Raw genomic sequence first — 15,802 nt, forward strand, 5'->3', positions numbered from 1 at the left:
AATCAAAAGTAGCGCTGCAGATGCCGTCAGGTAAGAGGTGATTTTCATGACTCTCGTCCAGCGGTTACAGATCACTGACATGATCCTGCAAATCGATTTGCACCAACTCTGGATGTAATTCATGGGAAAACCTTCTTAACGTAGAGCGGCGCGTTTCAGTCTCAATGGGATGACTTACATTTTTCTGCGATGCAGGTCAGCAGTTTTCCTTACCTCGGGAGGATGCGGAACATTCAGTCTGTGATCCGAGACTCTTCCTTCCAGTCGAAACAAATGGGTCGACGAGAAAACAAAGTCATCAATATAGAGGGCCGGGTTCAATTCGATCTCCTTCAGGTATTCTTATAAAAGTATGAATGTCTTCTGCCAATTTGGGGTTATACAGAGAACAAACTGACCGTTAGATAGCGGAGATTTCGGACCCTGTTGACATTAAATGGCACCCAGGCCGACCTCTATTTGGCAATCCATTTTCAGATTTACGCTACATAGATGGAAATGCTGTTGAAAAAAGTTTGAGCTGAGTTCTGTCACTTCACTTTACCTAATGAAATAGTTTTTATTGCAGGTACTTCTAAGAGATTACAAGCTGCGGTCCTACACCTTAAACGCTGTCAGTTTTCACTTCCTACAAGAACAGAAAGAGGATGTGCAGCATTCCATCATTACTGACCTGCAGGTACAGAGTCACTGTTATATTAGATCCCAAATACCCCGAGCAGGGGCACATTGCCACTAGACTCTCCCTACTAACTGTTTTCTATGCAGTTTTTATGAAGATTACTTCTTTAAGGTTTTAAAGGGTTATTTCCGTCTTCATAAATGGGTATGTTGGATAGGTCTTGTAAATACGAGTAATTTTGCAATTTACTATTTATTAAACTTCTCATCCGTTCTTGAGATATTAACACTTTTATAAGATGGCCAGCAGCGGTGGTCGGTCTCCTAGGCAACGAGCTGTAAACAACAGAAACACGTTATTATCTTAAAAACGGATGCAAATTTTAACAACCAATAAATTGGAAAAGTGCTTGTTTTTACAAGCTTTATCCAACAACACCCATTTCTGAAGATGGGACAAACCCTTTGAAATGTCTCAATACTAAAAGTGTAACCATTAAGCTCCTTCTAGTGATGGAGTCAGCCATATCTGTACCTGTGTGAAGGATGGGAGGGAGCATAATGTACAGTGTTATTTACCAGCATTATTGAGTTAATGCTGTTGAATGGGGTGATCGCAACCCCAATAGCGGTGTCTAATGTAGCCAGATATAAATGTCATATATGAAATAAAAAGTTTAGCTTTAATTTTTTCTTTTATAACTTTGGTAGAATGGGAACGAGCAGACCCGCAGGCGACTTGCTGTGTACTGCTTAAAGGATGCCTACTTACCCCTGCGGCTCCTGGAGAAGCTCATGTGCGTCATTAATTACATGGAAATGGCCCGTGTGACCGGTGTACCCCTTAACTACCTGTTGTCCCGCGGGCAGCAAATCAAGGTTGTATCGCAACTTCTCAGACAGGTATTAACACAGGACAAATTTCTTGTTGCGGGAATCTGTGTTCAACGACAATTATTTTTATACATTTTACATTGTAGTTTTTACGTTTTATAGTTTTGTTTTTTTTTCTTCTCTTAGGCAATGAAACAAGATCTAGTAATGCCAGTGATGAAAACAGAGGGTGGCGAGGATTACACCGGCGCCACAGTTATTGAACCCGTTAAAGGGTGAGTGATCTCGCTTTAATGTTGTGCAGCATCAGATTAATGGCTGATAGCACTATGTAACAAATTTTATTTTTTTGTTTGTCCTTGGGTTCCAATGGTGTTTTCCCAATCACTTATGTCTAAAGTGAAAAGAAAATGGCAAAACTTCCCAAGAAAGTTTGTTTTTGTGGTCAGGACATTGGTAATTTGAAATCTATATTTTCACAAACATTATCAAAACGTAGACCACGAAAGCTTCTGGAAATGCGAGAACTGTCGATAAAGTAGTATAAATACAGGATCCTTAATTATCTATTTCTGTTGATACCTGCATTTAATTTAGATGGCAAGAGCTGTTAAAATAAGTGCAACATTTTTTTGCTGCTATAGAAGAATATGTGTAATTGTATATCATACAGTTTAATACACTTACCGTATATTTTCGTGTATAAGCCGAGTTTTTCAGCACATTTTTTTGTGCTGAAAACACCCCCCCCTCGGCTTATACACGAGTCACTGTACAGAAAGCGAGCGGAGGAGAGGACGACAGAGCAGTCGGTGCCAGGAGCCGGTGCACACATCATACTCGCCTACCTGCGTGCCCTCGGTGCTTGCACTGCATCCCTTTCTGGCCGCCGGCACCTGCCTGCAGCTTTTTCCTGTGATCAGCGGTCACGTGGTACCGCTCGTCAAGGTGATGACTATGGATGCGTGTCCACTCCCATAGGGGTGGAGTGCATATTCGTTACCTTAATGAGCGGTACCAAGTTACCGCTGAGCACAAGAAGAGCTGCAGGCAGGCGTCGGTGGCCAGAACGAAATGCAGTGCCAGCACCGAAAGCGCGCAGGTTGGTGAGTATGATAGGGGTTTTTTTTTCAATAGGAAACATGCACACAGGGATAGGGAATAAAGAGACATGCATACAGGGACAGAATGGGGGAGGCATGCATACCAGGGAAGGGGGAGTCCTGCATACAGGGAGGCATGCAGACAGGGCCTGAACGGGGGAGGCATGCAGACAGGGCCTGAACGGGGGAGTCATGCAGACAGGAATGGGGAGGCATTCATGACAGGGAAGGGGGAGACATGCGTACAATGACAGGGGAGGCATGCAGACAGGGACGCGGAGGCATTCATACCAGGACAGGAAGGGGGAGCCATGCATAGAAGGACAGAAATGAGGGGACAATGCATATACCCGGCTTATACTCGAGTCAATAAGCGTACCCAGTTTTCCGTGGCAAAGGTACGTGCCTCGGCTTATACTCGGGTCAGCTTATACTCGAGTATATACGGTATATATTTTATTCTCATGTTTAATACCTTACAGGCTGGTACAGAGGATAAAAAAGGGCATTGAAGTTTGCTATCCCGTGAATTTGGCGAGTGCCTACTGACCATGTCAAAAACTATTACTTCTGTATGGTGGACCCATCCAAACGTCGAACTGGCAAGCGTGCACATCCTATCACCTATTCAGACATTCCTTCCTCTATTGCTCCACTTGCACGCTGCCCCGAGCGGCTCGTACCCATTCCTTCAGAAGGAGTTCATCCATCTTCAGGAGAATGTAGGCAGTCTGAAGACAATGCAGGTCCAGGATACAGTTTAGAAGAAGAAAGAACACCTTACTACCCTAACCAAAAAGACCTTAATGATCTCATCAGAGACCTCAGTCTCACCAAGTTGAGCTTCTCACGTCCAGGCTCAAACAGTGGAACTTGTTAGATGAAAGTGACAAAGTAGCTCATTAGAGAAAGCGTCATCAAACTTTTGCCAGCTTTGTCAGATAGCAAGATGGACTATGCTTCTGCAACAATGTGGCGGCTCTATTCGAAGCTATAGTAGGAATCACGTGCAACTAGAGCAAGTGGCGCCTATTCATAGATAGTTTATCAAGGAGCCTCAACAACAATGGGAACAAGTACCCATCTCTGACTGGCGCACTCAGTTCACCTCAAAGAGGACTACACCAGTGTCCAGCTGCTGTTATGTGTCTTGAAGTACGAGGATTATGCCTGGGACGTCATTGGAGACTTCAAAATGGTGGCACTTCTGATGAGCCTCTAAGTTTCCTTGTTTTCTTTGCCTTTGGGACAGTCGGGACACTAATCAGCACTCTCACAGGCGGGACTGGCCACAGGGGACTGAGTTGTCTGTGGGAAATAATAAAGTGAAGTGGGAGCCATTGGTGGACCCACAGAAAGTGCTGATGCCACCCCTGCACATAAAGCTAGGCCTGATAAAACAGTTTGTCACAGCTCTCGACGAAGAATCGGCAGCCTTCAAGTACCTACAAGACCTCTTTCCTAAGCTACCAAGGACCGTATAAAGAGAACATGATGGGAGTCTATATTTGGGGGTTGATTCGTGAAAGTGGTTTGCGGTGCAATCGTAAATTGACAAAAGCTACTCAATTCAAAACCACTCTTGCTCATCTTGGCCAATATTAAACGCATATACAATGTTTTTGTAACTATAGACAAAAATAAATGAATATTTTCGATTTCCCTATGCAAATATGTAAAACAGAATATTTAACTGTCCTGGTCACAAAAGCAAAGTGTATAATTAATGAAATAGTATTTCTTGACTAGGAATGAGTTACTGGAATATAGCACTTAAAAGCTGGAGGCCAAAATTGTGTTACATAGTGCCTCAAGGCTGCGAAGATGTCGCTCATGGCGTTTACTTCTATGGGAGATCGCAAAATAGATGAGCAAGCTCCAATAAATGTATCTGATGATACATGAGTTTCATCAGTTTGGATGAGTTTAACCCCTTTCTGACCTCGGACGGGATAGTACGTCCAAGGTCAGATACCGCGCTTTGATGCAGGCTCCGGCGGTGAGCCAGCATCAAAGCCGGGACATGTCAGCTGTTTTGAACAGCTGACATGTGCCCGCAGTTTGACAGCGGCATTTAACTAGTTAATAGCGGCTCGTGGATTGCGATTTCACCCGCCGCTACTAACTAGTTAAATGCCGCTGTCAAACGCTGACAGCGGCATTTAACCGCGGCCGGAAATGAGCGCATCACCGACCCGTCACATGATCAGGGGTCAGCGATGCTTCTGCATTGTAACCATAGAGGTCTTTGAGACCTCAATAGTTACTGATGCCGGCCTGCTGTGAGCGCCCCCCTGTGGTTGGCGCTCATAGCACACCTGCATTTCTGCTGCATTGCAGCGATCTGATGATGCTTTCTATAGAATCCGTACTCTGCTCTGTGCTGTGTATCCTATGCTTTCTATAGAATCTGTACTCCGCTCTGTGCTGTGTGTCCTATGCTTTCTATAGAATCCGTACTCTGCTCTGTGCTGTGTATCCTATGCTTTCTATAGAATCCGTACTCTGCTCTGTGCTGTGTATCCTATGCTTTCTATAGAATCCGTACTCTGCTCTGTGCTGTGTATCCTATGCTTTCTATAGAATCCGTACTCTGCTCTGTGCTGTGTATCCTATGCTTTCTATAGAATCCGTACTCTGCTCTGTGCTGTGTATCCTATGCTTTCTATAGAATCCGTACTCTGCTCTGTGCTGTATATCCTATGCTTTCTATAGAATCCGTACTCCGCTCTGTGCTGTGTATCCTATGCTTTCTATAGAATCCGTACCCTGCTCTGTGTATCCTATGCTTTCTATAGAATCCGTACTCCGCTCTGTGTATCCTATGCTTTCTATAGAATCCATACTCTGCTCTGTGTATCCTATGCTTTCTATAGAATCCGTACTCCGCTCTGTGCTGTGTACCCTATGCTTTCTATAGAATCTGTACTCTGCTCTGTGCTGTGTATCCTATGCTTTCTATAGAATCCGTACTCCGCTCTGTGCTGTGTACCCTATGCTTTCTATAGAATCCATACTCTGCTCTGTGTATCCTATGCTTTCTATAGAATCCGTACTCCGCTCTGTGCTGTGTATCCTATGCTTTCTATAGAATCCGTACTCCGCTCTGTGCTGTGTATCCTATGCTTTCTATAGAATCCGTACTCTGCTCTGTGCTGTGTATCCTATGCTTTCTATAGAATCCGTACTCTGCTCTGTGCTGTGTATCCTATGCTTTCTATAGAATCCGTACTCCGTTCTGTGCTGTGTGTCCTATGCTTTCTATAGAATCCGTACTCTGCTCTGTGCTGTGTATCCTATGCTTTCTATAGAATCCGTACTCTGCTCTGTGCTGTGTATCCTATGCTTTCTATAGAATCCGTACTCTGCTCTGTGCTGTGTATCCTATGCTTTCTATAGAATCCGTACTCTGCTCTGTGCTGTGTATCCTATGCTTTCTATAGAATCCGTACTCTGCTCTGTGCTGTGTATCCTATGCTTTCTATAGAATCCGTACTCCGCTCTGTGCTGTGTATCCTATGCTTTCTATAGAATCCGTACTCCGCTCTGTGCTGTGTATCCTATGCTTTCTATAGAATCCGTACTCCGCTCTGTGCTGTGTATCCTATGCTTTCTATAGAATCTGTACTCTGTGCTGTGTATCCTATGCTTTCTATAGAATCCGTACTCTGCTCTGTGCTGTGTATCCTATGCTTTCTATAGAATCCGTACTCCTCTCTGTGCTGTATATCCTATGCTTTCTATAGAATCCGTACTCCGCTCTGTGCTGTGTATCCTATGCTTTCTATAGAATCCGTACTCCTCTCTGTGCTGTATATCCTATGCTTTCTATAGAATCCGTACTCTGCTCTGTGCTGTGTATCCTATGCTTTCTATAGAATCCGTACTCTGCTCTGTGCTGTGTATCCTATGCTTTCTATAGAATCCGTACTCTGCTCTGTGCTGTGTATCCTATGCTTTCTATAGAATCCGTACTCCTCTCTGTGCTGTATATCCTATGCTTTCTATAGAATCCGTACTCTGCTCTGTGCTGTGTATCCTATGCTTTCTATAGAATCCGTACTCTGCTCTGTGCTGTGTATCCTATGCTTTCTATAGAATCCGTACTCTGCTCTGTGCTGTGTGTCCTATGCTTTCTATAGAATCCGTACTCTGCTCTGTGCTGTGTATCCTATGCTTTCTATAGAATCCGTACTCCGCTCTGTGCTGTGTATCCTATGCTTTCTATAGAATCCGTACTCCGCTCTGTTTATCCTATGCTTTCTATAGAATCCGTACTCTGCTCTGTGCTGTGTATCCTATGCTTTCTATAGAATCCGTACTCTGCTCTGTGCTGTGTATCCTATGCTTTCTATAGAATCCGTACTCCGTTCTGTGCTGTGTGTCCTATGCTTTCTATAGAATCCGTACTCCGCTCTGTGCTGTGTATCCTATGCTTTCTATAGAATCCGTACTCTGCTCTGTGCTGTGTATCCTATGCTTTCTATAGAATCCGTACTCTGCTCTGTGCTGTGTATCCTATGCTTTCTATAGAATCCGTACTCTGCTCTGTGCTGTGTATCCTATGCTTTCTATAGAATCCGTACTCTGCTCTGTGCTGTGTATCCTATGCTTTCTATAGAATCCGTACTCCGCTCTGTGCTGTGTATCCTATGCTTTCTATAGAATCCGTACTCTGCTCTGTGTATCCTATGCTTTCTATAGAATCCATACTCTGCTCTGTGTATCCTATGCTTTCTATAGAATCCGTACTCCGCTCTGTGCTGTGTACCCTATGCTTTCTATAGAATCCGTACTCTGCTCTGTGCTGTGTATCCTATGCTTTCTATAGAATCCGTACTCCGTTCTGTGCTGTGTATCCTATGCTTTCTATAGAATCCGTACTCCCCTCTATGCTGTGTATCCTATGCTTTCTATAGAATCCGTACTCCGCTCTGTGCTGTGTATCCTATGCTTTCTATAGAATCCGTACTCCGCTCTGTGCTGTGTATCCTATGCTTTCTATAGAATCCGTACTCCGCTCTGTGCTGTGTATCCTATGCTTTCTATAGAATCCGTACTCTGCTCTGTGCTGTGTATCCTATGCTTTCTATAGAATCCGTACTCTGCTCTGTGCTGTGTATCCTATGCTTTCTATAGAATCCGTACTCTGCTCTGTGCTGTGTATCCTATGCTTTCTATAGAATCCGTACTCTGCTCTGTGCTGTGTATCCTATGCTTTCTATAGAATCCGTACTCTGCTCTGTGCTGTGTATCCTATGCTTTCTATATAATCTGTACTCCGCACTGTGCTGTGTATCCTATGCTTTCTATAGAATCCGTACTCCGTTCTGTGCTGTGTGTCCTATGCTTTCTATAGAATCCGTACTCCGCTCTGTTTATCCTATGCTTTCTATAGAATCCGTACTCCGCTCTGTGCTGTGTATCCTATGCTTTCTATAGAATCCGTACTCCGTTCTGTGCTGTGTGTCCTATGCTTTCTATAGAATCCGTACTCTGCTCTGTGCTGTGTATCCTATGCTTTCTATAGAATCCGTACTCCGCTCTGTGCTGTGTATCCTATGCTTTCTATAGAATCCGTACTCCGTTCTGTGCTGTGTGTCCTATGCTTTCTATAGAATCCGTACTCCGCTCTGTTTATCCTATGCTTTCTATAGAATCCGTACTCCGCTCTGTGCTGTGTATCCTATGCTTTCTATAGAATCCGTACTCCGTTCTGTGCTGTGTGTCCTATGCTTTCTATAGAATCCGTACTCTGCTCTGTGCTGTGTATCCTATGCTTTCTATAGAATCCGTACTCTGCTCTGTGCTGTGTATCCTATGCTTTCTATAGAATCCGTACTCTGCTCTGTGCTGTGTATCCTATGCTTTCTATAGAATCCGTACTCTGCTCTGTGCTGTGTATCCTATGCTTTCTATAGAATCCGTACTCTGCTCTGTGCTGTGTATCCTATGCTTTCTATAGAATCCGTACTCTGCTCTGTTTATCCTATGCTTTCTATAGAATCCGTACTCCGCTCTGTGCTGTGTATCCTATGCTTTCTATAGAATCCGTACTCTGCTCTGTGCTGTGTATCCTATGCTTTCTATAGAATCCGTACTCCGTTCTGTGCTGTGTGTCCTATGCTTTCTATAGAATCCGTACTCTGCTCTGTGCTGTGTATCCTATGCTTTCTATAGAATCCGTACTCTGCTCTGTTTATCCTATGCTTTCTATAGAATCCGTACTCTGCTCTGTGCTGTGTATCCTATGCTTTCTATAGAATCCGTACTCTGCTCTGTGCTGTGTATCCTATGCTTTCTATAGAATCCGTACTCTGCTCTGTGCTGTGTATCCTATGCTTTCTATAGAATCCGTACTCCGTTCTGTACTGTGTGTCCTATGCTTTCTATAGAATCCGTACTCTGCTCTGTGCTGTGTATCCTATGCTTTCTATAGAATCCGTACTCTGCTCTGTGCTGTGTATCCTATGCTTTCTATAGAATCCGTACTCCGTTCTGTGCTGTGTGTCCTATGCTTTCTATAGAATCCGTACTCTGCTCTGTTTATCCTATGCTTTCTATAGAATCCGTACTCTGCTCTGTGCTGTGTATCCTATGCTTTCTATAGAATCCGTACTCTGCTCTGTGCTGTGTATCCTATGCTTTCTATAGAATCCGTACTCTGCTCTGTGCTGTGTATCCTATGCTTTCTATAGAATCCGTACTCCGTTCTGTGCTGTGTGTCCTATGCTTTCTATAGAATCCGTACTCTGCTCTGTTTATCCTATGCTTTCTATAGAATCCGTACTCCGCTCTGTGCTGTGTATCCTATGCTTTCTATAGAATCCGTACTCTGCTCTGTGCTGTGTATCCTATGCTTTCTATAGAATCCGTACTCCGTTCTGTGCTGTGTGTCCTATGCTTTCTATAGAATCCGTACTCCTCTCTGTGCTGTGTATCCTATGCTTTCTATAGAATCCGTACTCTGCTCTGTGCTGTGTATCCTATGCTTTCTATAGAATCCGTACTCTGCTCTGTGCTGTGTATCCTATGCTTTCTATAGAATCCGTACTCTGCTCTGTGCTGTGTATCCTATGCTTTCTATAGAATCCGTACTCTGCTCTGTGCTGTGTATCCTGTGCTTTCTATAGAATCCGTACTCCGCTCTGTGCTGTGTATCCTATGCTTTCTATAGAATCCGTACTCTGCTCTGTGCTGTGTATCCTGTGCTTTCTATAGAATCCGTACTCTGCTCTGTGCTGTGTATCCTATGCTTTCTATAGAATCCGTACTCCGCTCTGTGCTGTGTATCCTATGCTTTCTATAGAATCCGTACTCTGCTCTGTGTATCCTATGCTTTCTATAGAATCCGTACTCCGCTCTGTGTATCCTATGCTTTCTATAGAATCCATACTCTGCTCTGTGTATCCTATGCTTTCTATAGAATCCGTACTCCGCTCTGTGCTGTGTACCCTATGCTTTCTATAGAATCCGTACTCTGCTCTGTGCTGTGTATCCTATGCTTTCTATAGAATCCGTACTCCGCTCTGTGCTGTGTATCCTATGCTTTCTATAGAATCCGTACTCCGCTCTGTGCTGTGTATGCTATGCTTTCTATAGAATCCGTACTCTGCTCTGTGCTGTGTATCCTATGCTTTCTATAGAATCCGTACTCCGTTCTGTGCTGTGTGTCCTATGCTTTCTATAGAATCCGTACTCCGCTCTGTGCTGTGTATCCTATGCTTTCTATAGAATCCGTACTCCGCTCTGTGCTGTGTACCCTATGCTTTCTATAGAATCCGTACTCTGCTCTGTGCTGTGTATCCTATGCTTTCTATAGAATCCGTACTCTGCTCTGTGCTGTGTATCCTATGCTTTCTATAGAATCCGTACTCCGCTCTGTGCTGTGTATCCTATGCTTTCTATAGAATCCGTACTCTGCTCTGTGCTGTGTATCCTATGCTTTCTATAGAATCCGTACTCCGCTCTGTGCTGTGTATCCTATGCTTTCTATAGAATCCGTACTCTGCTCTGTGCTGTGTATCCTATGCTTTCTATAGAATCCGTACTCCGCTCTGTGCTGTGTATCCTATGCTTTCTATAGAATCCGTACTCCGCTCTGTGCTGTGTATCCTATGCTTTCTATAGAATCCGTACTCCGCTCTGTGCTGTGTATCCTATGCTTTCTATAGAATCCGTACTCTGCTGTGTGCTGTGTGTCCTATGCCTTCTATAGAATCCGTACTCCCCTCTGTGCTGTGTATCCTATGCTTTCTATAGAATCCGTACTCCTCTCTGTGCTGTATATCCTATGCTTTCTATAGAATCCGTACTCTGCTCTGTGCTGTGTATCCTATGCTTTCTATAGAATCCGTACTCTGCTCTGTGCTGTGTATCCTATGCTTTCTATAGAATCCGTACTCCGCTCTGTGCTGTGTATCCTATGCTTTCTATAGAATCCGTACTCTGCTCTGTGCTGTGTATCCTATGCTTTCTATAGAATCCGTACTCCGCTCTGTGCTGTGTATCCTATGCTTTCTATAGAATCCGTACTCTGCTCTGTGTATCCTATGCTTTCTATAGAATCCGTACTCCGCTCTGTTTATCCTATGCTTTCTATAGAATCCGTACTCTGCTCTGTGTATCCTATGCTTTCTATAGAATCCGTACTCTGCTGTGTGCTGTGTGTCCTATGCTTTCTATAGAATCCGTACTCTGCTCTGTGCTGTGTATCCTATGCTTTCTATAGAATCCGTACTCTGCTCTGTGCTGTGTATCCTATGCTTTCTATAGAATCCGTACTCTGCTCTGTGCTGTGTATCCTATGCTTTCTATAGAATCCGTACTCTGCTCTGTGCTGTGTATCCTATGCTTTCTATAGAATCCGTACTCTGCTCTGTGTATCCTATGCTTTCTATAGAATCCGTACTCTGCTCTGTGCTGTGTATCCTATGCTTTCTATAGAATCCGTACTCCGCTCTGTGCTGTGTATCCTATGCTTTCTATAGAATCCGTACTCTGCTCTGTGTATCCTATGCTTTCTATAGAATCCGTACTCCGCTCTGTTTATCCTATGCTTTCTATAGAATCCGTACTCTGCTCTGTGTATCCTATGCTTTCTATAGAATCCGTACTCTGCTCTGTGTATCCTATGCTTTCTATAGAATCCGTACTCTGCTCTGTGTATCCTATGCTTTCTATAGAATCCGTACTCCGTTCTGTGCTGTGTGTCCTATGCTTTCTATAGAATCCGTACTCTGCTCTGTGCTGTGTATCCTATGCTTTCTATAGAATCCGTACTCCGCTCTGTGCTGTGTATCCTATGCTTTCTATAGAATCCGTACTCCGCTCTGTGTATCCTATGCTTTCTATAGAATCCGTACTCCGCTCTGTTTATCCTATGCTTTCTATAGAATCCGTACTCTGCTCTGTGCTGTGTATCCTATGCTTTCTATAGAATCCGTACTCCGCTCTGTGCTGTGTATCCTATGCTTTCTATAGAATCCGTACTCTGCTCTGTGTATCCTATGCTTTCTATAGAATCCGTACTCTGCTCTGTGCTGTGTATCTTATGCTTTCTATAGAATCCGTACTCTGCTCTGTGCTGTGTATCCTATGCTTTCTATAGAATCCGTACTCTGCTCTGTGCTGTGTATCCTATGCTTTCTATAGAATCCGTACTCTGCTCTGTGCTGTGTATCCTATGCTTTCTATATAATCTGTACTCTGTTCTGTGCTGTGTATCCTATGCTTTCTATACAATCTGTACTCTGCTCTGTGCTGTGTATCTTATGCTTTCTATAGAATCCGTACTCTGCTCTGTGCTGTGTATCCTATGCTTTCTATAGAATCCGTACTCTGCTCTGTGCTGTGTATCCTATGCTTTCTATAGAATCCGTACTCTGCTCTGTGCTGTGTATCCTATGCTTTCTATATAATCTGTACTCTGCTCTGTGCTGTGTATCTTATGCTTTCTATACAATCTGTACTCTGCTCTGTGCTGTGTATCCTATGCTTTCTATAGAATCCGTACTCTGCTCTGTGCTGTGTATCCTATGCTTTCTATAGAATCCGTACTCCCCTCTGTGCTGTGTATCCTATGCTTTCTATAGAATCCGTACTCCGCTCTGTGCTGTGTATCCTATGCTTTCTATAGAATCCGTACTCCCCTCTGTGCTGTGTATCCTATGCTTTCTATAGAATCCGTACTCCCCTCTGTGCTGTGTATCCTATGCTTTCTATAGAATCCGTACTCCGCTCTGTGCTGTGTATCCTATGCTTTCTATAGAATCCGTACTCTGCTCTGTGCTGTGTATCCTATGCTTTCTATAGAATCCGTACTCTGCTCTGTGTATCCTATGCTTTCTATAGAATCCGTACTCCGCTCTGTGCTGTGTATTCTATGCTTTCTATAGAATCCGTACTCTGCTCTGTGTATCCTATGCTTTCTATAGAATCCGTACTCTGCTCTGTGCTGTGTATCCTATGCTTTCTATAGAATCCGTACTCTGCTCTGTGCTGTGTATCCTATGCTTTCTATAGAATCCGTACTCTGCTCTGTGCTGTGTATCCTATGCTTTCTATAGAATCCGTACTCTGTTCTGTGCTGTGTGTCCTATGCTTTCTATACAATCTGTACTCTGCTCTGTGCTGTGTATCCTATGCTTTCTATAGAATCCGTACTCCCCTCTGTGCTGTGTATCCTATGCTTTCTATAGAATCCGTACTCCGCTCTGTGCTGTGTATCCTATGCTTTCTATAGAATCCGTACTCCCCTCTGTGCTGTGTATCCTATGCTTTCTATAGAATCTGTACTCTGCTCTGTGCTGTGTATCCTATGCTTTCTATAGAATCCGTACTCTGCTCTGTGCTGTGTATCCTATGCTTTCTATAGAATCCGTACTCTGCTCTGTGCTGTGTATCCTATGCTTTCTATAGAATCCGTACTCTGCTCTGTGCTGTGTATCCTATGCTTTCTATAGAATCCGTACTCTGTTCTGTGCTGTGTGTCCTATGCTTTCTATACAATCTGTACTCTGCTCTGTGCTGTGTATCCTATGCTTTCTATAGAATCCGTACTCTGCTCTGTGCTGTGTATCCTATGCTTTCTATAGAATCCGTACTCCCCTCTGTGCTGTGTATCCTATGCTTTCTATAGAATCCGTACTCCGCTCTGTGCTGTGTATCCTATGCTTTCTATAGAATCCGTACTCCCCTCTGTGCTGTGTATCCTATGCTTTCTATAGAATCCGTACTCCGCTCTGTGCTGTGTATCCTATGCTTTCTATAGAATCCGTACTCCGCTCTGTGCTGTGTATCCTATGCTTTCTATAGAATCCGTACTCTGCTCTGTGCTGTGTATCCTATGCTTTCTATAGAATCCGTACTCTGCTCTGTGCTGTGTAACCTATGCTTTCTATAGAATCCGTACTCTGCTCTGTGTATCCTATGCTTTCTATAGAATCCGTACTCCGCTCTGTGCTGTGTATCCTATGCTTTCTATAGAATCCGTACTCCGCTCTGTGCTGTGTATCCTATGCTTTCTATAGAATCCGTACTCCGCTCTATGCTGTATCCTATGCTTTCTATATTTTTAATATCACCTTTACAATCTATTGGACGCTGTGATTCTGCACGGTTCACTGAACACATGCAGATTCACCTGCATTCAGTAGCCGGCAGCGCTTTTGACACAGCGGACATGTGCTTCGTCCAAAGTGCTGCCGATTACTGACTGTGGAAACTTAGCCTCAAACTGCATGCAATTAAGAAAAAAAATCTCCTAAAAGTTTACTAACTCTTTAATGACTGGGTAAAGCAACTAGAAAGACAAACTGATTGTGCACTATTGTTGTCCACGGGCTGTCGGGTATTTATTCTCTACCATTTACTGGAATGGTGCTGAGCTGTAATGCCTGTGGACACAACTGGCTTTTCTCAAATCCTGTGATAATTTTATAAGATCTATATATGAGTTTTTGAAAGTGAACATCGGATTTAATTCCTTATATTTTTAGACAACAGATACCATTTAAATCTGTATAGTAATAGCACATATATACGAAAAGCGGCTTAAAAAGCCTAAGCCAGCTCACCAACCAGACCAGCAGTAATGGAGCACGAGAGTCCGTCTTGATCCAAACGTCCAGCAACAGCAAATCCAACAGAAAATAGATACTCCAGCTCCGATAAAAACTTGAAATCTTTAATAATCCGAATGGTTAAAATAGACAATCCTTACATGTGGTGGACCAGACAGGTGTTTGTAATAGATAAGGCTACGCGTTTCGACCTGAATCGGTCTTACTCATGCCTGAGTAAGACCGATTCAGGTCGAAACGCGTAGCCTTATCTATTACAAACACCTGTCTGGTCCACCACATGTAAGGATTGTCTATTTTAACCATTCGGATTATTAAAGATTTCAAGTTTTTATCGGAGCTGGAGTATCTATTTTCTGTTGGATTTACCATTTAAATCTGTTGTTGTTTTTTTGTTTGTTTCTCCTGTGTCTTGCATTGATTTGTCATTTTTTTTCCCCAGGTATTATGACGTGCCTATTGCCACTTTAGATTTTTCATCGCTGTATCCATCTATCATGATGGCTCACAATCTCTGCTATACCACCCTGCTGCAGCACGGATCAGTCGATAAATGCGGGTGAGCTTTTAATTTCTTTGTTTTATTTTTTTATGATCATTTTGCTTTAAAAGACCATTACTAAAAAAGTGCACGCAATTTTAATAAAACCACAATTTCTGATGGATCTGTGGGAGCTTACCCTACAAGATCTGCATGCTCATCCTCTTCTGCGGGCATCATAGCCACCAAAATACATAGTTGTAAGCCTGGTCACTGCCCCCTGCAAGAACTGCAAGCTCATCCTCTGCTGCAGGCGTCATAGCCACCAAAATACATAGTTGTAAGTCTGGTCATTGCCCCCTGGAAGAACTGCATGCTCATCCTCTGCTGCAGGTGTCATAGCCACCAAAATACGTAGTTGTGAGCCTGGTCACTGCCCCCTGTAAGAACTGTACGCTCATCCTCTGCTGCATGTGTCATAGCCACCAAAATGCAGTCGTAAGCCTGGTCACTCCCCCCTTGCAAGATATGCACGCTCTTCCTCTTCTGTGAGCATCATAACCACCAAAATGAATATCCATAAGCCTGGTCATTGCCCCCCTGCAAGAACTGCATGCTCATCCTCTGCTGCGAGCTTCATAGCCACCAATATGCATAGTCGTAAGCCTGGTGACTGCCCC

General features: G+C 43.6%; 1 protein-coding gene across 1 annotated transcript in view; it reads left to right on the plus strand.

The window, feature by feature from the left end:
- POLD1 (DNA polymerase delta 1, catalytic subunit) overlaps positions 1-15,802 on the plus strand; it is a 121,566-nt gene that overhangs the window by 36,780 nt on the left and 68,984 nt on the right. Inside the window, exons 11-15 of the mRNA XM_069741876.1 lie at positions 196-336; positions 569-679; positions 1,333-1,524; positions 1,642-1,730; positions 15,084-15,200. Of these exons, the coding sequence (XP_069597977.1) occupies positions 196-336; positions 569-679; positions 1,333-1,524; positions 1,642-1,730; positions 15,084-15,200 (650 nt within the window). The remainder of the gene's footprint in view (positions 1-195; positions 337-568; positions 680-1,332; positions 1,525-1,641; positions 1,731-15,083; positions 15,201-15,802) is intronic.

Source organism: Ranitomeya imitator, chromosome 10, assembly GCF_032444005.1.
Source record: "Ranitomeya imitator isolate aRanImi1 chromosome 10, aRanImi1.pri, whole genome shotgun sequence".
Classification (NCBI taxonomy): Eukaryota; Metazoa; Chordata; class Amphibia; order Anura; family Dendrobatidae; genus Ranitomeya; species Ranitomeya imitator.